The sequence below is a fragment of the Panthera pardus genome, unplaced genomic scaffold, assembly GCF_024362965.1.
Source record: "Panthera pardus isolate Hobbes unplaced genomic scaffold, ASM2436296v1 HiC_scaffold_3, whole genome shotgun sequence".
NCBI lineage: Eukaryota > Metazoa > Chordata > Mammalia > Carnivora > Felidae > Panthera > Panthera pardus.
In genome coordinates, this window is record NW_026526876.1 from 32677639 (window position 1) to 32703018 (window position 25380).

The 25380-nt window shown below is 55.8% G+C and overlaps 3 protein-coding genes across 6 annotated transcripts in view; 2 read left to right on the forward strand and 1 right to left on the reverse strand.

The window, feature by feature from the left end:
• Positions 1–5600, forward strand: part of EZH1 (enhancer of zeste 1 polycomb repressive complex 2 subunit) — a 29868-nt gene extending 24268 nt beyond the window's left edge. For all 3 annotated transcript variants that reach the window (XM_019435394.2, XM_053892604.1, XM_019435395.2), the window contains exons 16-21: positions 614–792; positions 1313–1408; positions 1833–1914; positions 2369–2449; positions 2863–2947; positions 3224–5600. In XM_019435394.2, coding sequence (XP_019290939.1) covers positions 614–792; positions 1313–1408; positions 1833–1914; positions 2369–2449; positions 2863–2947; positions 3224–3284 — 584 coding nt within the window. In that variant the 3' untranslated portion in view covers positions 3285–5600. The remainder of the gene's footprint in view (positions 1–613; positions 793–1312; positions 1409–1832; positions 1915–2368; positions 2450–2862; positions 2948–3223) is intronic.
• Positions 5601–5883: 283 nt separating this feature from the next.
• On the reverse strand, positions 5884–21001 carry CNTNAP1 (contactin associated protein 1). 2 transcript variants are annotated; one of them, XM_053892602.1, is made up of 24 exons: positions 20612–21001; positions 19631–19732; positions 19343–19536; positions 18737–18884; positions 18456–18659; positions 17639–17823; positions 16935–17078; positions 16000–16261; positions 15385–15534; positions 14955–15126; positions 14399–14505; positions 14133–14252; positions 13575–13778; positions 13221–13377; positions 13010–13137; positions 12509–12694; positions 11817–12038; positions 11324–11563; positions 9747–10100; positions 9006–9133; positions 8459–8552; positions 8015–8260; positions 7859–7906; positions 5884–7238 (listed from the first exon to the last, which is right to left on the reverse strand). In XM_053892602.1, the coding sequence occupies exons 1-24, from the start codon at positions 20673–20675 to the stop codon at positions 6952–6954; spliced, it is 4146 nt and encodes a 1381-aa protein (XP_053748577.1). In that variant the 5' UTR covers positions 20676–21001; the 3' UTR covers positions 5884–6951. The 2 variants fall into 2 exon arrangements, with proteins under 2 accessions (XP_053748577.1, XP_053748578.1); XM_053892603.1 differs by lacking the exon at positions 20612–21001 and adding an exon at positions 20146–20369.
• A 538-nt stretch (positions 21002–21539) lies between these two features.
• Positions 21540–23605, forward strand: CCR10 (C-C motif chemokine receptor 10). The gene is made up of 2 exons (XM_019435397.2): positions 21540–21578; positions 22406–23605. Exons 1-2 carry the CDS (start codon positions 21555–21557, stop codon positions 23471–23473), a joined length of 1092 nt encoding a protein of 363 aa, XP_019290942.1. The 5' UTR covers positions 21540–21554; the 3' UTR covers positions 23474–23605.
• Positions 23606–25380: the final 1775 nt, after the last annotated feature.

A 25380-nucleotide genomic window follows, 5' to 3' on the forward strand; every position in this document is an offset into this window, starting at 1 on the left:
GCTTCTCTTTGACTTCTTATCACACTGTGCCCTTCCCCACTCAAAGCTGAGAAGTTCAATAGCAGCCTCCAGAGCCTGCAGAACTAGGTGCCGAGGCAGTTGTGCTGGAAATACCTCCTAACCCATAGCAGATATCAATCTTAGCCACAGAAGAGAGGTGCTTGTGCTGGGGAGGGCAGTGGGTGGAGGAGGGTGGCATAGAACGGATGCATTCTGTTCTCAAAATGATTCTTGTTTTGATGGTGATGATTTACCAGTGAAAAGCACTGATTTCATTTTCTCTGGGCCCCTAACCACCTCCCTTCCAAATTACACCAGCGAGAGGAAGGAAGAGCACTGTTGAGGAATCTCTAGGAAACACATCTCCATAGTCAAACTTGCTTTTTTTGACTCCCAGGCATGAATGTTGGGAGGCACTCCATTTTCTCAGGAAAGAAAACAAACAAACAAAAAATTGACCATACGAAGCAAGGGAGCTTCTCTCCTACTTGCCAGATCTCCTTGAACACATCACATGTACTTCTTTGCTGACCCCTGAGTCAGACCTGAGCGCCAGCTTAGTCTGCTACTTTTCCTAACCCACCCCTCCCCCCACCCCTCTCCTCCTCCCCAGGTCAGAATCGTTTCCCTGGCTGTCGCTGTAAGACCCAGTGTAATACCAAGCAGTGTCCCTGCTACCTGGCAGTGCGAGAGTGCGACCCCGACCTGTGCCTCACCTGCGGGGCCTCGGAGCACTGGGACTGCAAGGTGGTTTCCTGCAAAAACTGCAGCATCCAGCGAGGCCTCAAGAAGGTGAGGGCTTTTCTTAGGACTGCGAGCCAGATGGTGGAGGGGAAGAGACTGAGTATTCCCAAGCAGCCTCTTTCCATTGGTCCCTTAGGGGGTTTCTACATGAAAGGGCTTGGTAAATCCTAAAGGACACACACGTACTGAGATAAAGAAAGTTTGCTCTCCCGGTGAGGAGTTAGGAAAGTGACCCCTGACCTGGCCAGACTAAGAGGAGCAGAGAGGATGGACGCATCATTGATGTTGTCTGTTTGTACTTGACCCGTAGCAGTGACTCCCTAGCGACTCAGGTCTAGGAGGTCCCCAGGCCTAGAAGAGGAGGTGTCATGTTTCCTTTGCCCACCTCCCTTTGCTGTTTTGCCTCTCCCCAGAACAGAATGGCTTAGACCTTTTTCTGTTTTCAGATCCTCTTAACAGTTGCTAGTTCTTTCCACCCTGCCCACCCCCTGCACACGTGCACATCCAGTACACACACCACCCACTCACACATGCCCTGTAGTCTGAGGTTTGACTCCCTCTTCCCCAGCACCTGCTGCTGGCCCCCTCAGATGTGGCCGGATGGGGCACCTTCATTAAGGAGTCTGTGCAAAAGAACGAATTCATTTCTGAATACTGTGGTGAGGTGAGTGCTATCGGTTTGGACCACATTCCTTTCTGGGGAGATACTGATGAGAAACCCTGATTTTCTGTGGGCCAGACTTCTGTGACTTACTCTCTAAATAACTCAGCTGAGTTCCCGTGTGGCTTCTTGGGGGATCCCACAGAAGTGTTTGCAATCCTGAGATAAACCACTCTTCTTAAAGTCTTTGCCAATTCAGGCCACACAAAGGGGTGGGCGGGGAATGCTCTTCAGTCTTAATACTGGTCAGCCTGGAGGGGCTTAGATAGAATACAGTAACTTGAGCTCTGTCTCCTGTGACTCTCATCCTGATACTCAGCAAGCATGTGTGTGTGACAGTGCCCCCTCCCAGTCCTTTCTGAGGGCAGGGTACCATGCCCTGAGCAGACAGCCTTATCCCCCGATTGTTCCTGATCTGTCTTTGCAGCTTATCTCTCAAGACGAGGCTGATCGACGGGGGAAGGTCTATGACAAATACATGTCCAGCTTCCTCTTCAACCTCAACAATGGTAAGGAGTCTCTTTCTCTTGCCCCATGGTGGTCTCAGGCACATCTCTCTACCGGATTGCCCTTGCTGTAGTCCACCTTCAGATCAGCTGTGATTTCTCCAGCAGATGTGCAGAGGAAGGTGGGGACGTTGAACCTCAAGACACCACGAGCCATAGTTCACTTGCTTTGGGAGAACCTGCGTTTCTGGGTTGTGTTTATAATCGGAGCACTGAGCACTTACACCTGAGAAATCTCCTTACCCAGTAGATGGGAAGAGGGGATCTGTAATTCCAGCAAAATGGGGGGACCCAAAGGGAACGTGCCCACATGAGGCTGCATTCTTATGCTGCATGCTGCTGGACTTCAAAGTCCCCCACTGGATTATTTCTGTTACTATTTAATTGATTTTAAGACCAGGTTCGAGAAGCTGTGGATTTGCCTGATGAACCCATGATCTTTCTTTACGTTATATAGATTTTGTAGTAGATGCTACCCGGAAAGGAAACAAAATTCGATTTGCAAACCATTCAGTGAACCCCAACTGTTATGCCAAAGGTGAGTTCCCAGTGACCTGGGAGGTAGGGTGGATGATGGATGTTTTATTTACTATTGTTTCTATCCATTATGTGTCTTTTTTCATTGCCGAGTTATTTTTTGTCCAAAGACAGCCATGCTTAATGTCTGGTATCGTTCTGTGTCTCCGTCTCTATTTTGTTAATTGGCTCTCTCACTGAATACATGATAAACATTTTCCCACAAACAAGAATCTTTTAAAGATAAGTCTTTGCCCACATCACCAGCCTGAATAACAGATCTAAAAGCAGAGAGGCAACTGTCTTTACTGACTGCTTTTAAACGCCACTTTATTTATATTTTCGCTGGGAACTGGGAGAAAATCAGCCCAGAACCTGCCGATTATTGGCTTGGAGCTGACTAGGAACCTAGCCTTGGCTTTGTCCTGTTTGCAGTGGTCATGGTGAACGGGGATCATCGCATTGGAATCTTTGCTAAAAGGGCAATTCAAGCTGGTGAAGAGCTCTTCTTTGATTACAGGTGAGGCAGCCAGAAATGATCCTTGGGAGGTAGCTCCAAAGGCAGAAGGGTGGCTGTTAGAATTGATTTGGGGGCATAAAGTGGGCGATACAGAGGAAGGAGAGGGTCTTGTGGCGGTCAAGTCTGTCCCTCTGTTCTGCTCCCGGGGGCCTTGCCCCAGAAGCGGGAGCACTGTAAACTGCTCTGAGAGATGGGGAAGCAAAATAGAGGGGATTCTGTCTGTTCAGTCACAGAAGCCTTGACAGTAATCTCATTCCTCCTCCTGTCCCGGGACAGGTACAGCCAAGCTGATGCCCTCAAGTACGTGGGGATCGAGCGGGAGACTGATGTCCTTTAGCCCTCCTGGGCCCCACGCGAGCGCTTATGGTAGCAGCATTGTCTTTGCTCTCATGCACACAGCACCGCTGCTCGACTTTCCTGCACTACGTGTCTCCCACACCGAGAAACCCCCCACCCACTCCCTGCGCAGCGAGGCCTCCGCTGTGTCCAGTGGGGACAGACTGTCTCAGTGAGAGAGGAGACAGAGGCAGCTAGGGCTGGGCTCCCCAGGAGAGAGCTGTGGAAGCGGGAGACCGCGTCTCAGGCCTTGGAGGAAGAGAGCACAGGCTGGGGGTGGGTGGCTCAGCGTGGTTTCTTGTCTGCTCCGTAGGTCTTGGGCCTCAGCAGTCCACCTGGGCAGTTCCTAACAAGCATTGGCCTGTAATTCTAACTTTCCAAGTCAAGGGTCCTTGTCTAATTGGGTCGCCAGCCTATGTCTCTGTGGTAGGTCGTAGGACCAGAGAGGATGGGCTAAGTGAAGTTTGGTACCTGGAGCTCACGAGTGGCCTGGGTTAAAGGCAAGCCTGGCGGGGGGCACAGACTGAATTCAGAGGGGAGACGGGTCACCTTGCTACCTCTTCCCTCCTGGCGGGGTTCACGTTGAAGGAGTGTGGGTTCTGACTATAGAAATTCAATGCTGGCAGAAGGAAAGCTAAGTGCCGTTCTTCCACGGACAGAGAGCGAGAGCCATCCTGATGACAGCAGTTCAGCTGCTAAGCTTGGGGCCCAACAGGCTTTCAGAAACCTTCTCTGTACTCTGGAGATGGATGGATAAGTTTTCAGATTCCTGAAAGCAGGTGCCAGCGCCCTGTCAGCTCCTTCCAAAGCTCGGGCTTGGCGACCGCAGGCAGGCATCGTGCTGCTATTGAAGACGCACAGGAGGTATGCCGGGCCAGGCCGGGCGTGCGCGCTCTGGTCCCGGGTATGGAGGCCGTCTTCAGGCCTTGCATTCCCTTTAGAGGCCAAGCCCGTGGGGCCTCTGTTGCTTATCTCTTCCGGGTAGATGGGCGAAAGCCTGGACTAGAGAGGGGGAAGGTTGTCAAGGTGATTTACTTTCCTGTCTGTAGCACCTGCTGTTGGAGAGGGTGAGTTGACAGCATGTGTTTGGAGATGGGTGAGGGGCTCCCAAGTTGCACGTGTTCAGGATGGCACCACGCTTGCAAGTGCACACTGGCAGAGGGTAGTTGAAGTGTTGAGAAGAAGCAGGCCAGCCTCCTGTGCCACTGCATGGTGCCGTTCTCTCTGGGATTCTTGAAGAGCAAAGCACTTTATTTCTTTGAGAAGGTCTGTAGCTGAGGTGGAGTTTGAACTAAAGTCTCTGGGATCCCTGCCCAAATCCCATTCCTAAGGGAAAGGGAAGGAGAGGGGGTTGGAAGATTCCCCTCCAGTTCTGTCTCAGCTCCTGGTGGAGGCAGGAGGAGCTTCCTTGACACACAGGAAGTGAATGAGGATGGGGCCAGCTCTAGGAGCCAGCCCTGTGTCTGTGGCTGGCGTGCTGAGCTGACAGGGAATAAGGAGCATTGTGCTGGGTAAAAAGGACGTGGCAGTGACAGGCTGGCCTAGGGAATATCAGCATAGGGAGCAGGCTTCTCTTTTCTCTAGGGAATCCAAGCCTTTCTTCCTCAGTCTGTACTGACCACTCCCTTCCTCCATCCCTACTGGCTGTCCCACGAAGCAAGGAGTGGGGTTCCCTCTGGCCAAACTGTCGCCTGGGGATTTGGGTGGGACGTGCACACACACACACTCACATCTCCACGCGCCACACTTGTGAGCACTCATGCACTCAGCACTGAGCACACACCCAGCCAGCTCCTGACGGAAGCCTCTTCCCACCTGACCGGCCAGCCCCGCCACCATTCCGAAATCTGCATCTGCTGTGGTTTGTATCCGTTGTGTACCGGGGATGCCCTCTAGCCCGATTGGGCTCTGAAGTACTCGTAAATTATAGGGGAAAACCAGAGACAAATGAAGAAGCAGGAGTTAGGTCTGTCTGAAGGTGGGGCTGGCTGTGAGGAAATCATGGGGAAAAAATTACATCCAGCCACTGAGAGGCTAGATTGACCCCACTCTTCCCTCAGCATGCGGAACCCTGTCCTTCCCAGTTTCAGACCACTGATACTCCTGTTCTGCCAGCATTCCTATTTTCCCTGCTGTCCCCCACGTATAATGACGGGTCTCAACCCCTCCCCCCAGACATGGTTGATGGATGGAGCAAGGTGGTGGGGACTTGGGGTGGGGGAGGCTGGTATATGTGCGGCTTTATCGCCAGTGAATTTCACGCACTTTAAAGTCCTGTGGCTTGTGACCTCTTATCTGAATAAAGTGATAGAGTCCATTTTGGCAAGTTTTGCCTTGTGTACTTTGGGGCTGGAAGGATCCAGGGATGGCAGCACAGGGGCAGCTGGAGCTAAAGCGTTAGCATTCAGATCCCCTCCTGTCCACTGAGATCTGGGGTTGGGGGGCAGGCGGTGAGGAAGGTTGGCAAGAGCCGGTCAGGCCCCGGGCAGGCGATGCAAGGATTCAGAGGATTCCCGGTGGAAATTTCTGAGCCCTCTGGTTAGTTCCCTGAAAGTCATCCCACTTACCCCCAGCCACGACGCCAGCTACCACGCACAGACTGGGGCTCTGCCACTCTGCTTTATTAGAACGGTTCTGGTTCTGCGAGCACGGCTTCAGAGTGGAGGCTGGGTCAGGCTGGCCGAGTGGCCAGCCGACCTCACGAGACTTCCAACACGGGAAAAGCAAGAACTACAGACCGTGGCACAGCACAGGACAGGACAGTCGATCAATTTTTTTCTTTTATATATAAACTGATAATTAAAAAATTAGAGTAGTATATAGAGTTTCTCTAGAGAGAGACTTTGCAACAAAAAATATATATAAAGAACATGACCTCCTGGGCAAACGAAGCAGCATCTCTGAGCGGAGGAAAGAGGGCTCCTCATGCACTGGAGAGGGGGCCAAGCCTTTGGACAGGCACCAAGGCTATTGCATATCTTGGAAGAGGGAGGAACAATAGAGGGCAGGCTAATGCACTGGCATCTGCATTATTCTCTCTACATTGCAAGTTGTTTTTATGGCTTTGGCTAAAGCATGTGAAGCAGCGGAGGTACTAAGGTGCTAAAACCGAGGCCTCTCGGTCTCCGTAAAAAACAAAAAAGAGAGGATGGGGGACAGCAATGAAGCCCTCCCTAACCCCCAACTGAGTGGAAGCAGATGGAAGGCATTCTGCAGGGCAGGGGGGAGGCTAGGGGATGTAATTTAGCAGCCTCCTCCCCCCATGCCCTGTGCATCCCTGCAATCCCACACATCTGTCCCTGCTGAGATTGAATACTTGAAGGGAAGCAGTTAATCTCTCTTGCACTCTGTCATTAATCCCTGGCAGCAGCTGGGACAGGGATGGCAGGGAGGGCCTGTCTCAACCCCATGGAGCTTCTCCTTCGGGGCAGACAAACAACCAGGAGCCTGGGGAAGCGGGGACGGGGAGGGCATTGGTTTAGGCAGTGAGGCTCGGCCACTCTCTTTGGTCCCATCTGTAGCTCTGCCCACCAAACTTGGCAGGAGGGGCATCCTCTGGATGAGCAGAACCTGCTAAGAGGAGCCAAATGTCCCTGACAGGGTGGGGAGAGGCAGGAATTGGGGAACTCAGAGGAGATGGACGTGGTCCCTAAAGCCCTTTTCCTGATTCATTCAGACCTGGACTCCTCCAGGATCTGGGGGAGATTTTGGTCCCGGGAGCCAGGGGCTGGGGCTGGGGCTGGGGCTGGGGCTGGGGCTGGGGCTGGGGTGGAAGCCGGTGTAGGGGCTGGGGCCTGGGCAGAGCCTGAAGTAGGTAGGGGAGGTTTGCTGCCAGGGTGGTAATCATGGGTGGCCTTGGGCTCATTGGTGTGGTAGGAGCCCTTGTAGCGATGATTTTGCAGGTAGAAGAGCACCAACATCCCCACCAGCCCCAGCAGCAGGAAGGCCACCAAAACTGAAAAAAAAAAAGGAAGAGTTCAGGGCAGGTCTGAATGTGTGTATGCTTTGGGCCAAAAGAATACACGTGTGCCTGGCTGCCGTTCGATCGTGTCAGGCCATTCCCAAGTGCCTGGAGGGTCTGAATTCCTGTTATCCATTTCTCACCTCTCTACGTGTTACTGCACCCCCATTTCCTCATCCCTTAGCCATAGCCCCCTTTTAATATTTCATTTCAACTAAAAGTCTGTAGCGTCCTCAAACATTTAAAAATCTCCAGCTTGGGGGCGCCTGAGCGTCGGGCTTCGGCTTAGGTCATGATCTCAGGGTTTGTGAGTTCAAGCCCCACATCGGGCTAGCCGCTGTCAACGCGGAGCCCGCTTCGGATCCTCTGTCTCCCCCCACCCCCACCCCACCTCTCCCCCACTCGTGCTCACTCGCTCTCAAAAATAAATGAACATTAAAAAAAATAAAAATCTCCAACTCAATGCCATACTACCGTCAGCACAGCCCGGCTCATCCTTGTTTGCACCACCCCGCACTGAGTGCCTTCGCCACCCCTCAGCCCTGGGGATACGGGGAAGGGAATGCTGACCGAGGGTAGAATTAGGAGGTCAGGGTAGTGATCACGCTACTCACAGCCTAAAAGTATGGCAACCCATCCCTCGTCGTGGTAGTACGGGAAGTCTGGAGAGGAGAGAGCGCCAGTTAGGAGAAACCCCCTCCTTGTAAAGAATCGTTTCCCTTCCCTGCCGTCCCTCACTGCCCTCCCTCCTCCATGTGCCCTGGACGTACCCGGGGGCAGATACCAGGGATCCAGCTCAGGCGGCACCTCTGAGAAAAGACGGGGCATGGCTCCGCAGTTAGATTCCGACAGGTCTCCCTGAACTCGGAGGGCCTCAGCTAGCTCGGCGGTCATGGGTCGAGGGGTTCGGAAGTGGGTCTTCAGAGGGGCCACGTTGTTGAATCGAACACCAGACAGGCAGCCCGAGAAACCCGGTGTGTTGTAGCGCTGGATCTCCGGGTCAATTACTCCCGTCTCTGAGGGAGAGGCCGGCCCAGAAGGAGAGGGGCTGGGACCACCCATAGCCTGGCCCCTCTCACCCATCTCGCCGTCTGCAGGGTTCCTGCGCCTTGTTATCGCCGCCTTCCCAGCCCTTCCCAGGTCCCTCGCTCTCTAGGCTCCGGGGGCCTCACCCGTAACTCCTTAGCCCAAACATGATGGCACCCACGCCTCACCCATCACACGCCCTAGATACAAGGCCTTGGGTGAGTCCAGCTGGCTGTCCACCAACAGTGAGAACTTCTGTTCCGTCAGTGGGAAGTAGTCCACCTGAGGGGGAGGGAGAGGAGCTGAGGGAGGGAGAACCAGAGGCCGACGAGGCCGAGACCACGCAGGAAGTCCTGTTCTGTCCACACTGGTGGTGAGTCCCGGCCTAGTCCTGGCTGGACAACCCCTGGGCCCGGATGAAGGATTTCATATTAAAAACCCAATGGCCTCGTTCTGAGCCGTCTTTAAAGCTACCAGTGGCTTGACTTTGTGGAAAACCCCTTTACTTTCTGAACCCATTTACTGATTTATAAAGCAGACGTGATAAGAACTCCTGCCCACCCGAACCACCTCCCGGAGTTGTGAGGGTTGCATGAGGTAGTAATACCCATGACAATCCTCTGTACATTGCGATGTGCTCTACTCATGCTAACTCTTTGACATTTTCCTGGGCACCATCACGAGGTTACGATCTGAGTCGGCTCACCTCCCTCGTCCACCTCCCTCCACACGCACCTGGATGAAGAGGTTGCGGTAGACCCGGGTGATGTTGATGCTGTGTGGCTGGCCATCTGTGACCGGCTTCGTGGTCAGCTGGTACACGTAGGGGCTGGTGCCCAGCTGATACCGCAGCTGCAGGGTCCCTGTGGGATGGGGAGGACAAAGGGAGTCTCCTCTTGGCTCCCACAGCCCCCACCTTTTTTTTTTTAATTATTTAAATGTTTATTTATTTTTAATTTTTTTATGTTTATTTTGGAGACAGAAATAGAGCAGGAGTGGGGGAGGGGCAGAGAGAGAGGGAGACACAGAATCGGAAGCAGGCTCCAGGCTCCGAACTATCAGCACAGAGCCCGACATGGGGCTCGAACCCACCAACCATGCGATCATGACCTGAACCGAAGACGGATGCTTAACCGACTGAGCCACCCAGGCGCCCCAATGTTTATTTATTTTTGAGAGAGAGAGAGAGAGACAGAGCATGTGCAGGAGAGGGGCAGAGAGAAAGGGAGACACAGAATCAGAAGCAGGCTTTAGGCTCTGAGCTGTCAGCACAGAGCCCGACCCCGGGATCAAACTCACGAACCATGAGATGGTGACCTGTGCCAAAGTCTGATGCTTAACAGACCGGGCCACCCAGGCGCCCCAGCCCCCATCTTCTGAGAATGCTTGGGTCCTTCTACTAGTGAACCAACAGGCGTGAAAGTGAAGGGCGCCCTGCACGCAGAGGGAGCCGAGGGACAGCCTATGCGAGCTTACCATCTTCCTTGATGAGCACGGCCATGTAGTCCCGCACAAAGGAGCTGACGTAGAGCAGGACCGCAGGGGCGGAGTCAGTGCTGAAGCTGAAGGACACCTCCTCACCAGTGACATTGTAGACAGGCCCACGGTAACCGGGCACGGGCCGGCCGGGCCGGGGGTAGTCCGGCAGACGGTAGCCAGGGCCATGGTAGCCAGGCACGTAGCCAGGGGTGTCATAGCCGGGGATGTAGCCAGGCTCGTAGCCGGGCACCGGCCGGCTGAGCATGTGGGAGAACTCCCGGGCGGCCGAGCGCAGCGCTGACTGGAGGTTGTAGCGCATCCAGGTGCCGGGCTCAAAGAAACCTCCGATATCTGAAGGCGGAGGGTTATGAGGTCAGGGATTCAGACACTACGCCATCTGCACACCCACCCTGGAACTTGCCCTCGAACCACCGCACACTGTCAGAACTTCACTCTTCTGTCCCCTTGAGCCTCTATGTCACAGAAGGGAAATCTTAAAACTGTGAGAAATGGGAAAGATCATCTAACGCAACCCCCGCATTTTACAGATGGGGAAACTGAGGCACAGGAATGGCTAGTGACTTCCGTAAGGGCAAGCAGTCTATGGAGAGCCAAGATTAGAATCAAGGTATCATGGGGTGCCTGGGTGGCTCGGTAGGTTAAACGTCCAACTTTGGCTCAGGTCATGATCTCACAGTTTGTGCATTCGAGCCCCACATCGGGCTCTGTGCTGACAGCTCAGAGCCTGGAGCCTGCTTCGGATTCTGTGTCTCCCTTTCTCTCTGCCCCTCCCCTGCTCACATCCTGTCCCTCTCAAAAATAAATAAACATTAAAAAAAAAAAAGAATCGAGGTATCATGACCCCATCTGGTACACTCGCCACCACTCACACTTACTTTTTTTTTAAGTTTATTTTTAAGTAATCGCTACACCCAACGTGGGGCTCAAACTCACAACCCCAAGATCAAGAGTCGAATGCTCTTCCACCTGAGCCAGCCAGGCGCCCCACTACTCACACTTCCACACTGAGACCAAAGGTCCTCAGCTGATCGGAGTTCCTGTGTCTTCCTGCACCACCAGATACCTCTCACCGTTAACCTACCTGCGCGTGCATCCTCCTAGACCAGGCTTAGGAAGGATGCAGTCTGGGTGTATGTGCAGAATCTTGCTATGGTGAATGTCAAGGCTTGCCTTAACCAAGAGCCAGGCTGTAGACATGTTTTAGGAGCACAGGAAATGGCCAAGGAGGGCATCGCGCAGCCTGAGGTGACTATGCTTGCAAGAGGGGTAACCTGCGGTAACTTAGTGACAGTGGGAAGATGGGGAAGTTATTTGCTTGTTGCTTTTAAGTTCTTTTAGTACCAGCTAGCTGAACCATCCCTTCTTGGCCCCACTTTATGACTTGGAGTCATCCAGGATCTTCAGCTGCCTGACGCCCTGGATGAGAGCTCAGGAACCCAAGGACAACTCTAGTTTTCCCTGTCGCTGACTCTGCTCTCTCCGTCCTTCCCTGCCCTCCCTATGTCCCATTGTGCCCTGTGGCTCCCTAGTCTCGCACAAGCAGCTGCACTGACCGTGGTTGCAGTATGGCCCGTCAAAAGCCGTGAGGTCACAGTCACACGTGTAGTAGCTGTAACGCTCCACACAGCGGCCTCCGTGGAAACAGGGGAACCGGGGGTGGGCGCAATGGCCTGTGCAGTTGGGTGAGGTACCCTCCGAGGCGTTGGCACGACCTTCCAGGTTTAGAGTCACTCCATTCAGACGCATAGCCCTCAAGCAACCCACGAAGGGGCGCCTCTTAAGCTCTGCAGATCCTGAGAAGGGTGGGCAGGTCAAAAAAAGGGTGTCAAGCCAGAGACAGGGATAAGTACTGGGGTCTGGAAGGGAGCCAAGGGGAATGTAATAATAGGATAAAATCCATGGCCTAGAGAGGAAAGGTGAGCCTTTGGGTCACGCCGTAGCAGAGGGGATCAGGATCTAAGACATGGGGCTCCTGGAAACAAGAACGGTTGGGAGGGGGTGGGAAGGTAAAGGAAGCTTCAGACCCGCCTCGGGGCTGCTTCTTACCAACATAAAGGGGCTGGTCGTACTCCAGCCAGATATAGGTCTGCAGGGGCATAGGCCGCAGCACCCAAGGCCGGTGATCAACACGGAGCCGGGCCTGCTTCACATTGATCTCCGCCCGGACCAGGTGCCACTCATCGTCGTTGAATTCAAAGTCATCGGAGTGTACGGTCAGGTTCTCATCCCCATTGCCCACGTCAAAGGCGAAGACCACATCCCGGGACGCTGGACAATGCAGTGGGGTGGGGAGAAAGGACTCAGACCTCACAGATCCCTTACCCCAGACCACCTCTCTTCTTCACTCTCTGGAGCTCCTTGAATGTCCCTCCAATTAGTCTACGGCCCGGGACAAAACCCATAAACTCCTTGAAACCTTACACCCCTGGTTTCTGAGTTCCTTACACCCCCATTTCTGAGGTTAGAAGCATAGCTAGTCATGTCGGAAACCCCTCAGGAGTCCAGCTGCCTTATTCACAAGGGGCCTAAGGCCCCGAGAGGTGAAGACAGTGCCTAAGTTCACAAAGCCAGCTACCAAAACAGAGCTTGGTCTGGACCCTACAGTTATCTAAAGCCCTTTCCATGCTGCCTTTCGAGGGGCATCTGCCCTTGTCCCTTCCCCCAGCCTCTGCCCACCCCATATCCCCCCCCCGAGATCTTCATCTAGCCCACATCCCTCCTGATGTCTGCCTGCTCACTGTTGAGTTCCACCCGCACGTAAGGTCGGCGCCACTGGCAGTAAGGGCCCCCCATGTTCTCTAGGAAGACTCCTGAGGGAGCCGAGGTCCTGAAGTAGAAGGAGACATCAAGGCTGTGGTTGGCACGGATGGGGGGAAAGCGCAGAGCAGCCCCAGTGTGGAAGGAGATGGTGTTCCAGGAATTTCCTATAAAACCAGAAGGAAGAAGGCTGGATCAGGGAGGTTGGAGAGTGGAACAGGGAGCCTTGGGTGGTGTGGGAGAAGGTAGGGCAAACGGGGACAGCTAGGGGTGTCCAAGGTGGGGGCGGGGGGGGGGGGGGAGAAACAGGTATAGCGAAAGAGAATAAGGTACAGGGGAACCACACGGATGGGGGTCATATCACAGCAGGAGCTGGGTGTCTGGCAGTATGTCCTAGAGACCCACAGTGGGCCAGGTGTCCTAAATTTTGGAAACCGGAGAGCCAAGCCCGGGAGGGCACACAAAAGGGGTCTGCCACTCACGATCGCCGTAGCAGCGCAGAGGCCTCAGGAAGAACTGGGCCTCAGAATTGGAGCGGTTCGTATCCCCCACCACCACCTGAGTGACGGGCAAATGGTCCACAAAGGTCAGCAGTCCCTTGTCGGTTCTCCTGTGGGGGCAGGATGCAGTGGTTCAGCCCCTGCTGCTCCGCTGCCCCTGGAATCCTGAATGCCCTGTCCCTTCGCCCCTCACCACTGGGGCTGGTCAGCATCACAGTTACAGTGCAGAGCGGGGTCCACACAGCTCCGGTCCAGACCGCAGGCACAGCGCTGGATCCCAGGCTGTGAGCCTCCCCAGTAGAAGTGCTGCTCCTCATTTCGGCCAATCCAAAAGCTGTAGGGGTAGCCTCCTGGGGAAGACGTGCAGGCAGTTTCTAGGCCCCATCCCTCCATTAGCCCCTGGGTTCCTCTCTCGCCTTTCCAAGCAGCCCCGATCCTCGCTTGAATGTTCGAGGGCTCTAGCTGAAACTTCTGGTTCTCTCCTCCCAAGTCCCCACGGGTCGCTCCCCGAGCTCTGCACCTCACCCTCGGTGACCCTGGCCCTCACCAGCAGTGTTGAGCAGCCGGGAATTGTAGCAGGAGAACTCGATCCACTGTTCACAGTGCTGGGAAGCATTGGCCAGGGCACTGACTTCCTCCCAGGATGCATTCCAGTACTGGATGGCCCCCAGGAATGGCCGCTCCATGCTAGAACCTGTCACCCGAGTTGTCCACAGCCTGTCATGCCGCACAACTGTCCATGCCCGGTTCTCTGGGGGAGGGGAATGGACAGAGCTTTGGCTCAAGATGGGCATTCTCTACCCATCTCCCTACCTCCACCACTGCTGCTGCTAGTCAGAGCCAATAAATGTGACCAGCAGCTCCGTTCCAGCCCACTGTCGGCTGGAGATGTGACAGCTGGACAGCTGGAATGGATCAGGAAGCTGGAATTTATCAGCAAGGCTGGATTACAAATTCCTGAGTGTCCCCTTTCCCCTCTGCCATCCTTTACCCCTACCACAGTTTGATCTTGCTGGCCCCTGTCCCCCCTTCAACCCCCTGTTTTCCCCACACCCCCACACAGCCTTGTCAACTGCCCCCTTCACCACTCATCAGAGCCACTTACCTCGGATATCACAGTACACTACAAATGGCTTCAGGGGACCACTGCCATCAGGATCAATGGTGAAGTTTCCAGAAGTTTTCCCACTGAGCCGATAAGCCTCACAAGATTCCTTATACAGAGCTGGTAGGTCGGGGGGTGGGCAAAGGGCATTTATGGGGTCAGAGGGCTAGGAGTGCCAGTCCTACCGTCTCCAGCAGCCTCATGATCCCCAGCAACCCCTTGGCCTCCCCTGCCCCTGAGTCTCCCCCATCCCCCACTGCGCTTACGTTGGTGGCAGGTCTCCCCCTTGTAGCCTGTCAGTTCACAATAGCAGATGAAGTCATCCCAGGACTGGTAGCAGCGTCCGTCATGCTCACACATGTTAGGGCTACACCTAGGGAAGAGGGCCAGCACGAAGGGCAGGCACCTTACTGTGAGTGTGAGAATGGGGTCTGATCCCTACCAGCTTCACTCCAGGCTCCTGAGAGCACCAGAACCAGCCTCGTAGAAGCCTAAGTGCTGGTGTATGAGTCCTTGGGGCTCAAGGACTCTTCACCCTCTACTGGCCCCCTCTCCCACCACCCCCCTCCAGAAGAAAACCCCCTAGGGCCAAGAACAGATGCTTCATTTCCATTCTGAGCTTGTGTCACTTTAATGGAAGGATTAGGTAAAGGAGGACAAGAGGTTAAGATAACAAGTCAAGGAGGAATCATCTCCAGGTGGGAGACTGAGGACCTGGGACCAGGAGAAGGGAGATTATTGAGAATGGCCACTCCCATGGGGAGACTACAGAAGGGGGCTTTGCAGGGGTCACCTCTTGTAGGGAGAGGGGCTTCTGGATACCTATCAGTGATGCCACATGTGTCAAAGAGGACCTCAGCATAGTATCCAAGCCGCCGGCCCTCCACCAGAGTCAGGTTGACCAGTTGACCATCCACCTTGAGCAGCTCCATGCAGCCATGGAACGCCGTCTGGTTGGAGTGGCATCCCGATCGACTGGCTGGTTTGGGACAACCTGGAGCAACCACCCCTGTGAGGCCCTCCCCAGGGGAGACCCCAGAGACCCTCCCCCAGGGAGATGCCAAGGGAAAGCCAGACATGAAGGAAGGAAGGGGGCCAATAGACAATGGCAATGGCCTTCCAGTCTCCAAGGCACCAGAGGGAAAAGAGGGATTTATCCCCACAAAACGCTCCATGTGGCCCCACCTGAGGGGACTTTGGTGGGGCCTTCCCACCCAGAGATAGGAGTCTGGCCAGGTTGGCTCCCACTTACCCCCAAAGAAGTATGAGGTGCCAGTCCGGATCAGCAGGGGGTATGAGACCCTGACCTCTGCCCCCTCCACATCATCAATGCTGATGACTGCATGGTTCTCCTGTGCTGCAAAATTCACCTCGTGCCAAAAGCCATCATTCAGGCGGTACCCTGGATGGGAGAAGAGGATGGTGTGGCTGAGGAAAGCTCCAAACTCTGAGAGAAGTGTCTTTAGTGGGGAAGCAACAACCCCACTCTGTGCCTATGTGCCCTCCATTATTAACACTTATCACACTGAGTGTGACATTTTTGAATGTCTGTCTTCACTAACCCTAGCAGCTGATGCAGTCTGTAAAGTTGTAAATGAATTAACAAACAACTCCCAAGCCTCCCCTGGAACTAGAGGGTACCAGGACTCTCAGCTTTCCTGCTTCTCCCAGCACCCTTAGCTCCTCAGATCTGACTCCCTGCCACCATCCACTCCCACCTTCTCCCAGGGCCCAGGGTCCTCCTGCTCTGCTCCCTTCCCTCCCTCACCCCTCTCCAAGAAGCAAAGTCCTCCGTGCAGGCCCACACTTGCCCCTCCTCTGCCCTCCTCTGGCCTCCTGGCGCCTCCCCCCACCCTCTGCCCCTCACCAGCGGCAAACTGAAGCTTCTTTCGGCCAGTCTGCGCGATGGACACGTTGACCTGCCCTTCACTGAGCAGCAGCTCCACGTGGCCCAGCCCGTCCCCCAGGCGGGAGAAAAGTAGCAGCCCTGTGAGATCCCAGGTCCGGAAGCGAAAGGAGACTGCCAAGCGGCCACGGCGCGGGAAGCCAGGCACTTGCACGAAGTTGTGAGGCCCTCCGAAGTTGATGGGGTGAGGAACCGGGTCCAGGCAACGGAAGGCCACCTTACCCTGAGGGTGAAAGTAAGGATCCATCAGCACCGGAGAGAATGGAAGACATCTGCCTCCGCTGGGATTCAATTTTCATACTGGTCTAAGACCCTTCTGAGGCACTCCCTCGAAGTGTGTGGGGGAAGGGAGGGGGTAAGACCTCACCCCCGACAAACATATCCAGCTGTGGAGGGGGGCGGAGTTTCCAACCAAGTCTGCCCTCAAGGCTCTCCATTGGCTAACGCTGATCTACGCCGTCTTCAGGGGGACCACCTCCTTCCCTTCCTTCCAGCTCGGAGAGGCAATTTCCTGCTGGCTTCCAGGCAGCGACATTAGAATGCCCGCTGCAGAGTTGGGGTGTGGGGTCACACCAAAACAGCCCTGGGTTCAAGTCCCTACTCAACCACTGCACAACTGTGTGATCTCTGGCCAAGCCACTCCGGTCTCTGCACTTGTTTTTCCTCAAGCATTAATTGAGGATGTGGTTGGGCCAGACCACAGCTTCATAACTGGGGGTTAGGGAGGGGTGGCCTTTCACCTCCTGTGAGTCGGTGATGCCCCCACTTGAGGATGTGGCAGGGGAGAGAGGGATCCTCGGCTTTTATCTGATTCTCAAGATCTCTTCCTGCTCCACCTCTTTGCTTTCCAAGCAGCTTTGATGTCCCGTCCTCCCTGATCCCCCCTGCCCACTGGCCTCAAAGGTGATCCTCGAATGGCGCCGCACGGCCAGGTCTGCGATGTTGACTCGGTTGAAGATTATGTTTTCTATGCAGCCGCGGAAATTATGACGATAGGCAAGGTTCTTCTGTGCAGCGCCCACTAGACCCCCGATGAACATCTGCGGGGCAGGGTGGGGGTGGTGAGGCTCCCTGGGTGTGTGAGCCTGTGCCCATGCTCTTCCGCCCCACACTTTCCCGGGCTCTGGGCCTGGCTTTATAGAAGACTGGAAATATCCATTTCCCCAGTATCATCAGTATTAAAGCTGGAAGTTCGCTGGACTTCCCCAGACTTGGGTTCTAGCCCTGACTCTGCCACAAATTGGCTGCGTGCCCTTGAGTAAGTCAATTAACCTGTCTGGGATTCTTTATCTGCAGATCCAAACCACGGTCTTTACCAACTCCACAGAGTTAAGCAATCCAACAGGGCAATTTTCTCATCTTGCCTGATCCCCCAAACCCAGATTTTCAATTCCCATGTCAGTAGTTCTGGGGTTGTGCCCAGGAAATCTGCCTGTTAACAGCAACAACAGTGACAAAAACCTAGGCCTATGGGCCGCAGGTCTGCCAAGAGCTGCTAGGATATTCAAGAACCAGAAAGCAAGGTCCTACCTCTGGTGGAGAAAAGTACTGTCCCCGCACTGACAGCACCCTACTCAACTGAATGAACCACTCTGCTCACCTCGTTGTCCAGGTTCAGTCTCTCAAAGTCTCCATTGAGCACAAATCGCTGCACGTAGCCATCCAGGGTGAGATTTGCTTCTCGGCCAAATCGGTCCACACGAACGTAATGCCAGTGTTGATCATTGAGGACGCCACCAGCACTCACTGTGGTGTGACCGGGCCTTGGCTGGATAGGGCTGCTGCCTAGGGGGGTGGGGAGTGGGGGGGGGGAGGGAGGGAGAGCAGGGTCAGACCTACAACCTGGAGAACCCCCAGGTGGAGATGCTTAGCCCCCAGGTGAAGCAGCAGCCAGGAGCACAGAGAGTTTGCACAGGGCCCAGGGCAGCCAGGGAGGGTGGGCATATAGAGACTGGACTTTAGCTTGGGATGGAGCGGTGGCCATTGGCGAATATGTGACTTAGGGTAAGTCATTTAACTTCTCTGAGCCTTTGTTTTCCAATCAGTAAAACTTGGGGCATGATCGCTGCTTCTCCCTCATCATATGGATGTTATAAAGGCTAATGAGATACAAAATAACAATTCTTTGGGTTTATATGTATATGTACTTGTAGTATATATAAGGTTTCTACAATGAAGAAACTGGGTAAGTGCCTTGTTCAAGGTCGCACCACGGGTAGTGGAGCTGAGACTGGAATCCAGATCTCCTGACTCGGAGTCCAGTGTTTTGCTAATGCCAAATTCTGCACGAAGAAGGCGGGTTGATCCAAACAGTAAGGAAAGGCCAGATCGGGAGTGGGCGCGGCTTCGCGTAGGCGGTGCAGCGAGGGGCGTGGCAGCAGAGCCTCCGGGGTCGCACCCCGGGTGGCTGAACTCACCCAGGCTCATGTGCAGCAGCAAGTGCGCCCCCTGCAGCTCCAATGTCACGTAGTCGCCCTGGACGCCCTCCGCGTGCAGCAGGAGCCCGTCCTTCTCTTCCGTCTTGAAGCTGAAGGCGAACACATCCCAAAGGCTCCGGCTGACCCCTCGCGGGAAGCGGTATGAGATGGCATCGTCGCCGTCGAAATAGAGCACGTCGGACTCTGCGCAAAGGACAGTAGGTGGGCCGAGGACCGGGAAGACTCTCCCAGGAGCTCCGCCACGGCCTCCGCATCCTTACTGTAAGGGCAGCCGTAGAGGCCGAGCCTCAGGCCGATCTTGCCGCGCGGGTTCCAAGCCAGTGGCACGATGCGGATGTAGCGCGCGGTGAAGTGATAGTGCAGGTCGTGGCGCACTACCGCGGACTCGTTCACGTTACCGAAAAAGGTCTGAGAGAGAAGGCGAGAGGAGAGACCAGGTCCCCACTTTCTACTTCGTTTCTCCACAGCCTCCCAGCCCACAGCTGCCACACCCAGCCAATCTAGACTTCCAGAAAGCAAACTCTCCTTGATTTCCTCGGCCCTCATGGCTTTAGGAAAACAGGTGCCTTAGCGTAAAATGTCCTCTCCCACCATCCTATTATTTCCTCAGAGCCCAACTCAGATGTCACCTCCTTCAAGAAGCTCTCCCAGATTTTACCCTAAAGTATGTTAAACCCTGTCATCTGAGAATGTCTCGCACACATGGCGAACTGACCGTCCCTATGAACTGAACCCCCTGATTGGAAGTCACTGCTCCTCATCTGTGTCCACACCACCTCCTCCTCCACTTCCCCCAAGCTAGTGCCCAGCCCAGGTTGCAGAGTTGAGGAGGTTCTCCAAGTGTGTGCACAGGGGGCCTGGAATACCGCGTTGTGCCCTTGCTGGTAGAACGGCGTCCAGCTATCCACTCGGTCCCCGTAGAGCAGCATGTAACGCGTGACCCAGTCCCACGAGTTAAATGAACCCTGGGTGGCCACAGCTCGGATCCGGTGCTTCTTCATTAAGTCGATCTGGAGCCAAGGATTCGGGTCCCCAATTCGGGGAGACCATCCGCTTATGCCTATAGAAGAGGCAAGGGCTTTCACCCCCGGCTCTCCCTTCATCCCTAGCCCTCCAGAGTGCCCCACCACGCCTTGGGGCGGAGCCTCACTCACCGTGCAGCCGGGCAAATCGAGGCGCAGTGAAGAGCCCGTAGTAGGAGGAGGCGCCCAAGGAGCGTGCGTACAGAGGCCCGACCAGCTCCTCGTCACAGCCGTCTGGGTTGGGGGAACGGACATTTTGATCAGGGCGACCCCTCCCAGGTCCTTCCAAAGGCCGCGCACACAGAGCAACTGGAGTTCCTCCTTCTCTGTCCCCCAGCGGCCAGCCCAGCCCTAACTTAAGCCATCTACCCAATCTGGGCTGCAGCAACAGCTGCACACTCCGGGGAAGCTGCCTTCTCCTCCTGGGGGGTTCACTAAGCCAGACCTTCCCTAGCTCTGTGACTGTTCTGGTACCAGCCCAGGCTTAGTACTCTCCCAAACACAACCCCAAGCCTCAGCATCTTATAGAACCTGAGTCAGCCCAAGGCACCAATCCAGCCCCAGCCTTATCATCAATCCCACTCATCAGCACCCCCAACCCTCACCAACCCCAATCCAGGCCTTGGTCCCAACATCACCAGTCCTACCAACATCACCAGCTCCATGTCCAACCTCAGCATCAATCAGGGTCACCAACTCCTGCTTGGATCTCAGCCTCAAAATCCACCCCAGCCCCAAATCCTAGCCCCTGGGCCAGCTCCAAGCCCAGCCTCAGCCCCTAACAAAACCTTAACCCTGGCCGGGTCACCAGTACCACCCTTATCTCCAACCCTCAAACCCAGGACCAACTTCCGCTTGGATCCCAGTCCCAAATCCCCACCCCGGGCCGACTCGAGCCTCGGCTCCTCCGAGCCCAGCACCACCCCGGGAGCGCGCGCCAGCCTCGGAGCTGCATTGCGGAGCGCGGGGGAGAGGCAGGAAAGGATGGGAATGAGCGAGCGCGCGCCGGCCGGGAAGGGACCCGCGACCACCTAGCCGCAATGCGGCTAGACCCGCCCTGCAGGCTTTGGACTCCCCGGCCCAACCCTGCTTGCACCTGCGCCCGGCACTCACAGTAGCCCCAGCCCTGGGTTCCTGAGACCGCGGCAAGCAGGATGCAGAAGAGCCGGAGACACATGGTGCAGGGCTGATGGGTCTCGGCGGCCGCCTCCCAGTGCCCGGTTCCGGGTAGGGCTCCAGTTCCAGCTTGGGCTCCCCAATCTCCTTCTGGGGTTCGCAGCGGATCGCCGTCTCTTCTCCTAACCCACTCCTCGCTCTGTCCTCTCTCTCCCCCAACCCTTCTCCCTTCTCTCTGTCGTTCCTGGTTCTCCGCTGGTCTCTCTCTCCTTCCCACCCTCTCTCCTCTCACCTCCCCCCTTCCCCAGCCTCTCTCTCCCGGCACGCGCCGCTTTCCCGGACCCCGCGCAAGCGCGCGCCTCAGCCCTGCTGCGAAAGGGCGGGGGTAGAGAGCCTCCAGACGCTGGGAAATACCCTGAATAACCCGAGGCTGGCAGGGACTGTGGCCGCAGAGATGGGGGAAGGAAGGCTAGGGCCAGCTGAGAGGTCCTCAAAAATCCCAGAAAAGCGGGGGGTGGGGGGTGGGGTGGGGGGGTGGCTACCTGGAGATGGGGAGATAAGTAAGTAAAAGAATCTAACATTTTCTGAAGGCAAATCGTGCCCCCAAACACCCGTGCTAGGCACTCTCATTACCCTGTCAACTCAGCATTTTTACCTTACTCCACTTTACAGATGAAAAGCCTGAGGCTCAAAGAGGTAAACGTGCTCAAGATCACACAAGTAGCTAGCAAATGGTATTCCAAAAACCCATTCTTTTTCTACTGGCAGGGTAAAAAAGAAAAAAAAAAAATAGAGGGTGGAATGGGAAAGTTAGGTAAAAAGGGCTCACAGACCCTATCCCCACCGCCCTCTTGGCCCCTCTCCCCGCCCCTTCCTTCCTGTCCCACTAGCTTAACTTCTCTCCCTAGTGGCTATACCTCAGAAACCCGTGTAGCCAGAGATGGGGACGGAGCCTGCAGAACAGGTGGGAGTGGGGGCAGGGAGGAAGGGTTATAGAGAGGGAGGATAAGGCAAAGGGATGGGATTCCCCACTTGGTAACAAGCTTCTGCCATGCTATGACCCATCCAGGATGCCTGGAGCCATCTGGGATCAGGACCTTCCAGATAGATGGGGCTGGTGATGTGAGGCTGGGGTTGGGGTTTGAGACTGGACTGAGGGGAATAGTGAGCTGAACCTAGAGGTCCCAGGTTGCAACCGAGACCAGAAAACCCGAGGCCCAACCCTTGAGACCCCCCGCCTTGCCATGAGTCGTTCAGTGTACCTGTACTGGAGGTAGAGATGGGGCAGGGAGGGGAGAAAGGAAAAAAGACATTAGAAACCCTCTCCACACCATGCCTGGAGTCCAGGGACCAGCCCTGAGGCAAAGCCTGAATGTGGGTGTTCCTCCAGGAGAGGGCGCTGCAAACAGAACTGAATCCCCAAGATCTATTAGTGACAGAAACCTTGGCTCATGGAGAGCCCAGGTGCTTCACATCCATGACCTCTTCCTTATTTCAAACAACTCTGCCGCTTGGGCTGGTCAGGGTTTCTAATCTCAACACTACATATTAGGCAACTGAGATACAGACAGGTCAAGGTCAGCCAGGAAGCTGGATGCAGAGGCAGGAGGGGTGCAGTGGAAGCCAAGACCTGTTGGGAGGGTGTGCTAGGAAGAGTTTGGAGAAGAGTTTGTATCTTCTCCCTCTGCACAACGGTCACACAGAAGCTCCCAGCTTGGAAGGTATGTGTGGGAAGGGGAGGTGTGTGGGAGGTGTCTCATAAGGTCTCTCCTCTCATTTTGACCTCCCCAGGTCTCCTGGAGCCCCTACTCTGGGTATGATGAGGAGGCATACTCAGCTGAGCCATTGCCAGAACTCTGCTACAAGGCGGATGTCCAGGCCTTCAGTCGGGCCTTCCAACCCAGTGTCTCCCTGGCAGTGGCTGCACTGGGTCTGGCCGGCAATGGCCTGGTCCTGGCCACCCACCTGGCAGCCCGACGTGCTGTCCGTTCGCCCACTTCTGCCCACCTGCTCCAGCTGGCCCTGGCCGACCTTCTGCTGGCCCTAACCCTGCCGTTCGCCGCAGCCGGGGCTCTGCAGGGCTGGAGTCTGGGAAGTGCCACCTGCCGCGCCATCTCGGGCCTCTACTCGGCCTCCTTCCACGCTGGCTTCCTCTTCCTGGCCTGTATCAGCGCCGACCGCTATGTGGCCATCGCGCGGGCCCTCCCCGCTGGACCGAGGCCCTCTGCGCCAGGCCGCGCACACGTGGTCTCAGCCATCGTATGGCTGCTGTCGCTGCTTCTCGCGCTGCCTGCTCTCCTTTTCAGCCAGGATGGGCAGCGGGAAGGCCAGCGGCGCTGCCGTCTCATCTTTCCCGAGGGCCTCGCGCAGACGGTGAAGGGGGCAAGCGCCGTGGCGCAGGTGGTCCTGGGCTTCGCGCTGCCGCTGGGCGTCATGGCCGCCTGCTATGCGCTCCTGGGCCGCACGCTGCTGGCCGCCAGGGGGCCCGAGCGCCGGCGTGCGCTGCGCGTCGTGGTGGCCCTGGTGGCGGCCTTCGTGGTCCTGCAGCTGCCCTACAGTCTCGCCCTGCTACTGGATACGGCCGACCTACTGGCTGCCCGCGAGCGGAGCTGCCCTGCCAGCAAGCGCAAGGATCTGGCACTGCTCGTGACCGGAGGGTTGGCCCTGGCCCGCTGCGGCCTCAACCCCGTACTCTACGCCTTTTTGGGCCTGCGATTCCGCCAGGACCTGCGGAGGCTGCTGCGGGGTGGGAGCTGCAGCCCAGGGCCTCGCCCCCGGGGCCGCTGCCCCCGCCGGCCCCGCCTCTCTTCCTGTTCGGCTCCCACTGAGACCCACAGTGTCTCCTCCTGGGACTACTAGGGCTGCGAATCAAGGGGAGAGGGCGGGCTGAGGAAATGATTCCAGGGAGGGTAGTGGGAAAGGGGAGTAGGTGGGGAGACCCTGAGAAGGAGGTAGGGACCTAAAGGAATTGCTTCTGTACTTTGCCACATTAAATTGATAACATGGAAATGAGATACAACCCAACAACTGTTACTATTTTTGAGTCACCGACTTGGAAGTGATTTGTAGCAGGGCAGAACCGGTGGGTTCCCCCTCCCCCTCAGTGCGCTTGGCTCTGAGTGGAAGGCGCTGAGAATCTGGGTGGGGGTGCAGGGCTGCTGAGCCTGCTGAAGCTCTAGGCACTGACACTCCCTCCACCTTCACCAGGTCTCTGTGAACAAGAGGTGAGGTGGGAAAGCTGCCAGGCAACGAGGGGCTGGGGTTCCTCTTAAAGTAGCATAAGGACGAGCTTTCTAACAACCACAGTGCTATCCAGTAATGGCTGCCTTATGAAGTACCGGGTTCCTGGCCTCTGGAATGTTCAGGCTAAGGCTGTTGGGGACTGTGTGTGCCTGTGCCTGGTGTGGGGGTAGGGACAATGGGCAGGAGATTTCCGTTTTGGGTGGGCTTTTGGATTAGATTACCACTTTACAGTCCCTTCTAAAGTTCTGTGGCGGAAAGAAAAAGGTTATTTAAAAAGTTGAGCCGGAGTTTTTCACCTTGGAGAAAAACCAAGGAGAGAATTCCAAATTGAAAATTTCCAGAGTCGTTATCATGGGTGTGGTGGGGGTGGGGGTGACTGCCATTCTCCATCTTCCCTGGGGACGGGGTCAGAGGAAATGCACTGAGCGTGCCGGAAAGAGAGAGGTTAGACATCGGAAAGAACTTTCCTGCAAAGACCCGGGATCTAGACAGGGAAGCGAGTATATGGTTTGAATGTCTCCATCCCTAGGAAATCTCAGTGCTGGTCACTGTCATCCGGGGTGAGGACAAGACGGGGATAGATAGCCTCTAGAGACGGTCGCATTGATTCCTGGTCTTTGTTTTACACAAGCACGATAGGCAGGATGGTGTTCACGTGCGACAAGGCTCGCAGTTTAATATCCGGTCAGCAAAGCTGCCCCTACCACTCCAGCCAGGAGTCTGGGGACCCCGGGCAAGAAGGGCGGGTGTGGCAGGGAGGTCTCAAGGGAGGCGCTGGCCTGACGTCCCCGCCCTGTCCCGCCCCGCCCAGCTCAGGCTAGCCTTCCTTCCTAGAGCCTCCGGCGGCTGAGACCAAGAGCCACCTCCACTAGGGGCCAGGATCCAGGGAAGGCCCGGAGATGGCGCCGATCTTCCGAAGGTCCCACAAGCCAGTCGCTGGGGGCCAACCTGGAACCCTCCACCGGAGACCGCGGGAATCGCCGCTGAGTCAGCAACGCACGCGCGCGCCCGCGGTCGCCCTGGCCCCGCCCCGTTCGCGGCCCCGCCCCGCCCCGGCCGTTTAGCGCCTGGCTTAACCCCTTCCGACATAGAACTCCAGGCTATTCACCCCAAGAGGCCTCCACTCTTCGAAGACCACAGAATTCCCTTGAATCTTAAGTCACTCTCCCCACTGGAGTTCAGTGAGCTGTGCGCTCTAAATTAGATTTCATTTCCGACCTAGGTCTTCACTTTCCCGAGTCTCTTAATTCCCGAGTCACCTTAATTTTTAAAGCGACTCACATCAAGGAATTGGACTACTCTATCCAGGGGCGGAGAGCTAGCTGCGTCTAGAGCTGAGCCTGGCGCAGGTAGCTAAGTCTCGTTCCTTTCTCAGGGACCCTGAGACGAGACAGGGTTTCAGAGGGCAGCAGTCGGGACCTTCCTTCATGCCCTATGCCCTTCCTTCTATAAAGCTCCTCGAGAGGGTTTTTAATCTCTTGGTTGGTGAGCCAAGAGTTAAAAACGGGCATGAAGGCGGGCTT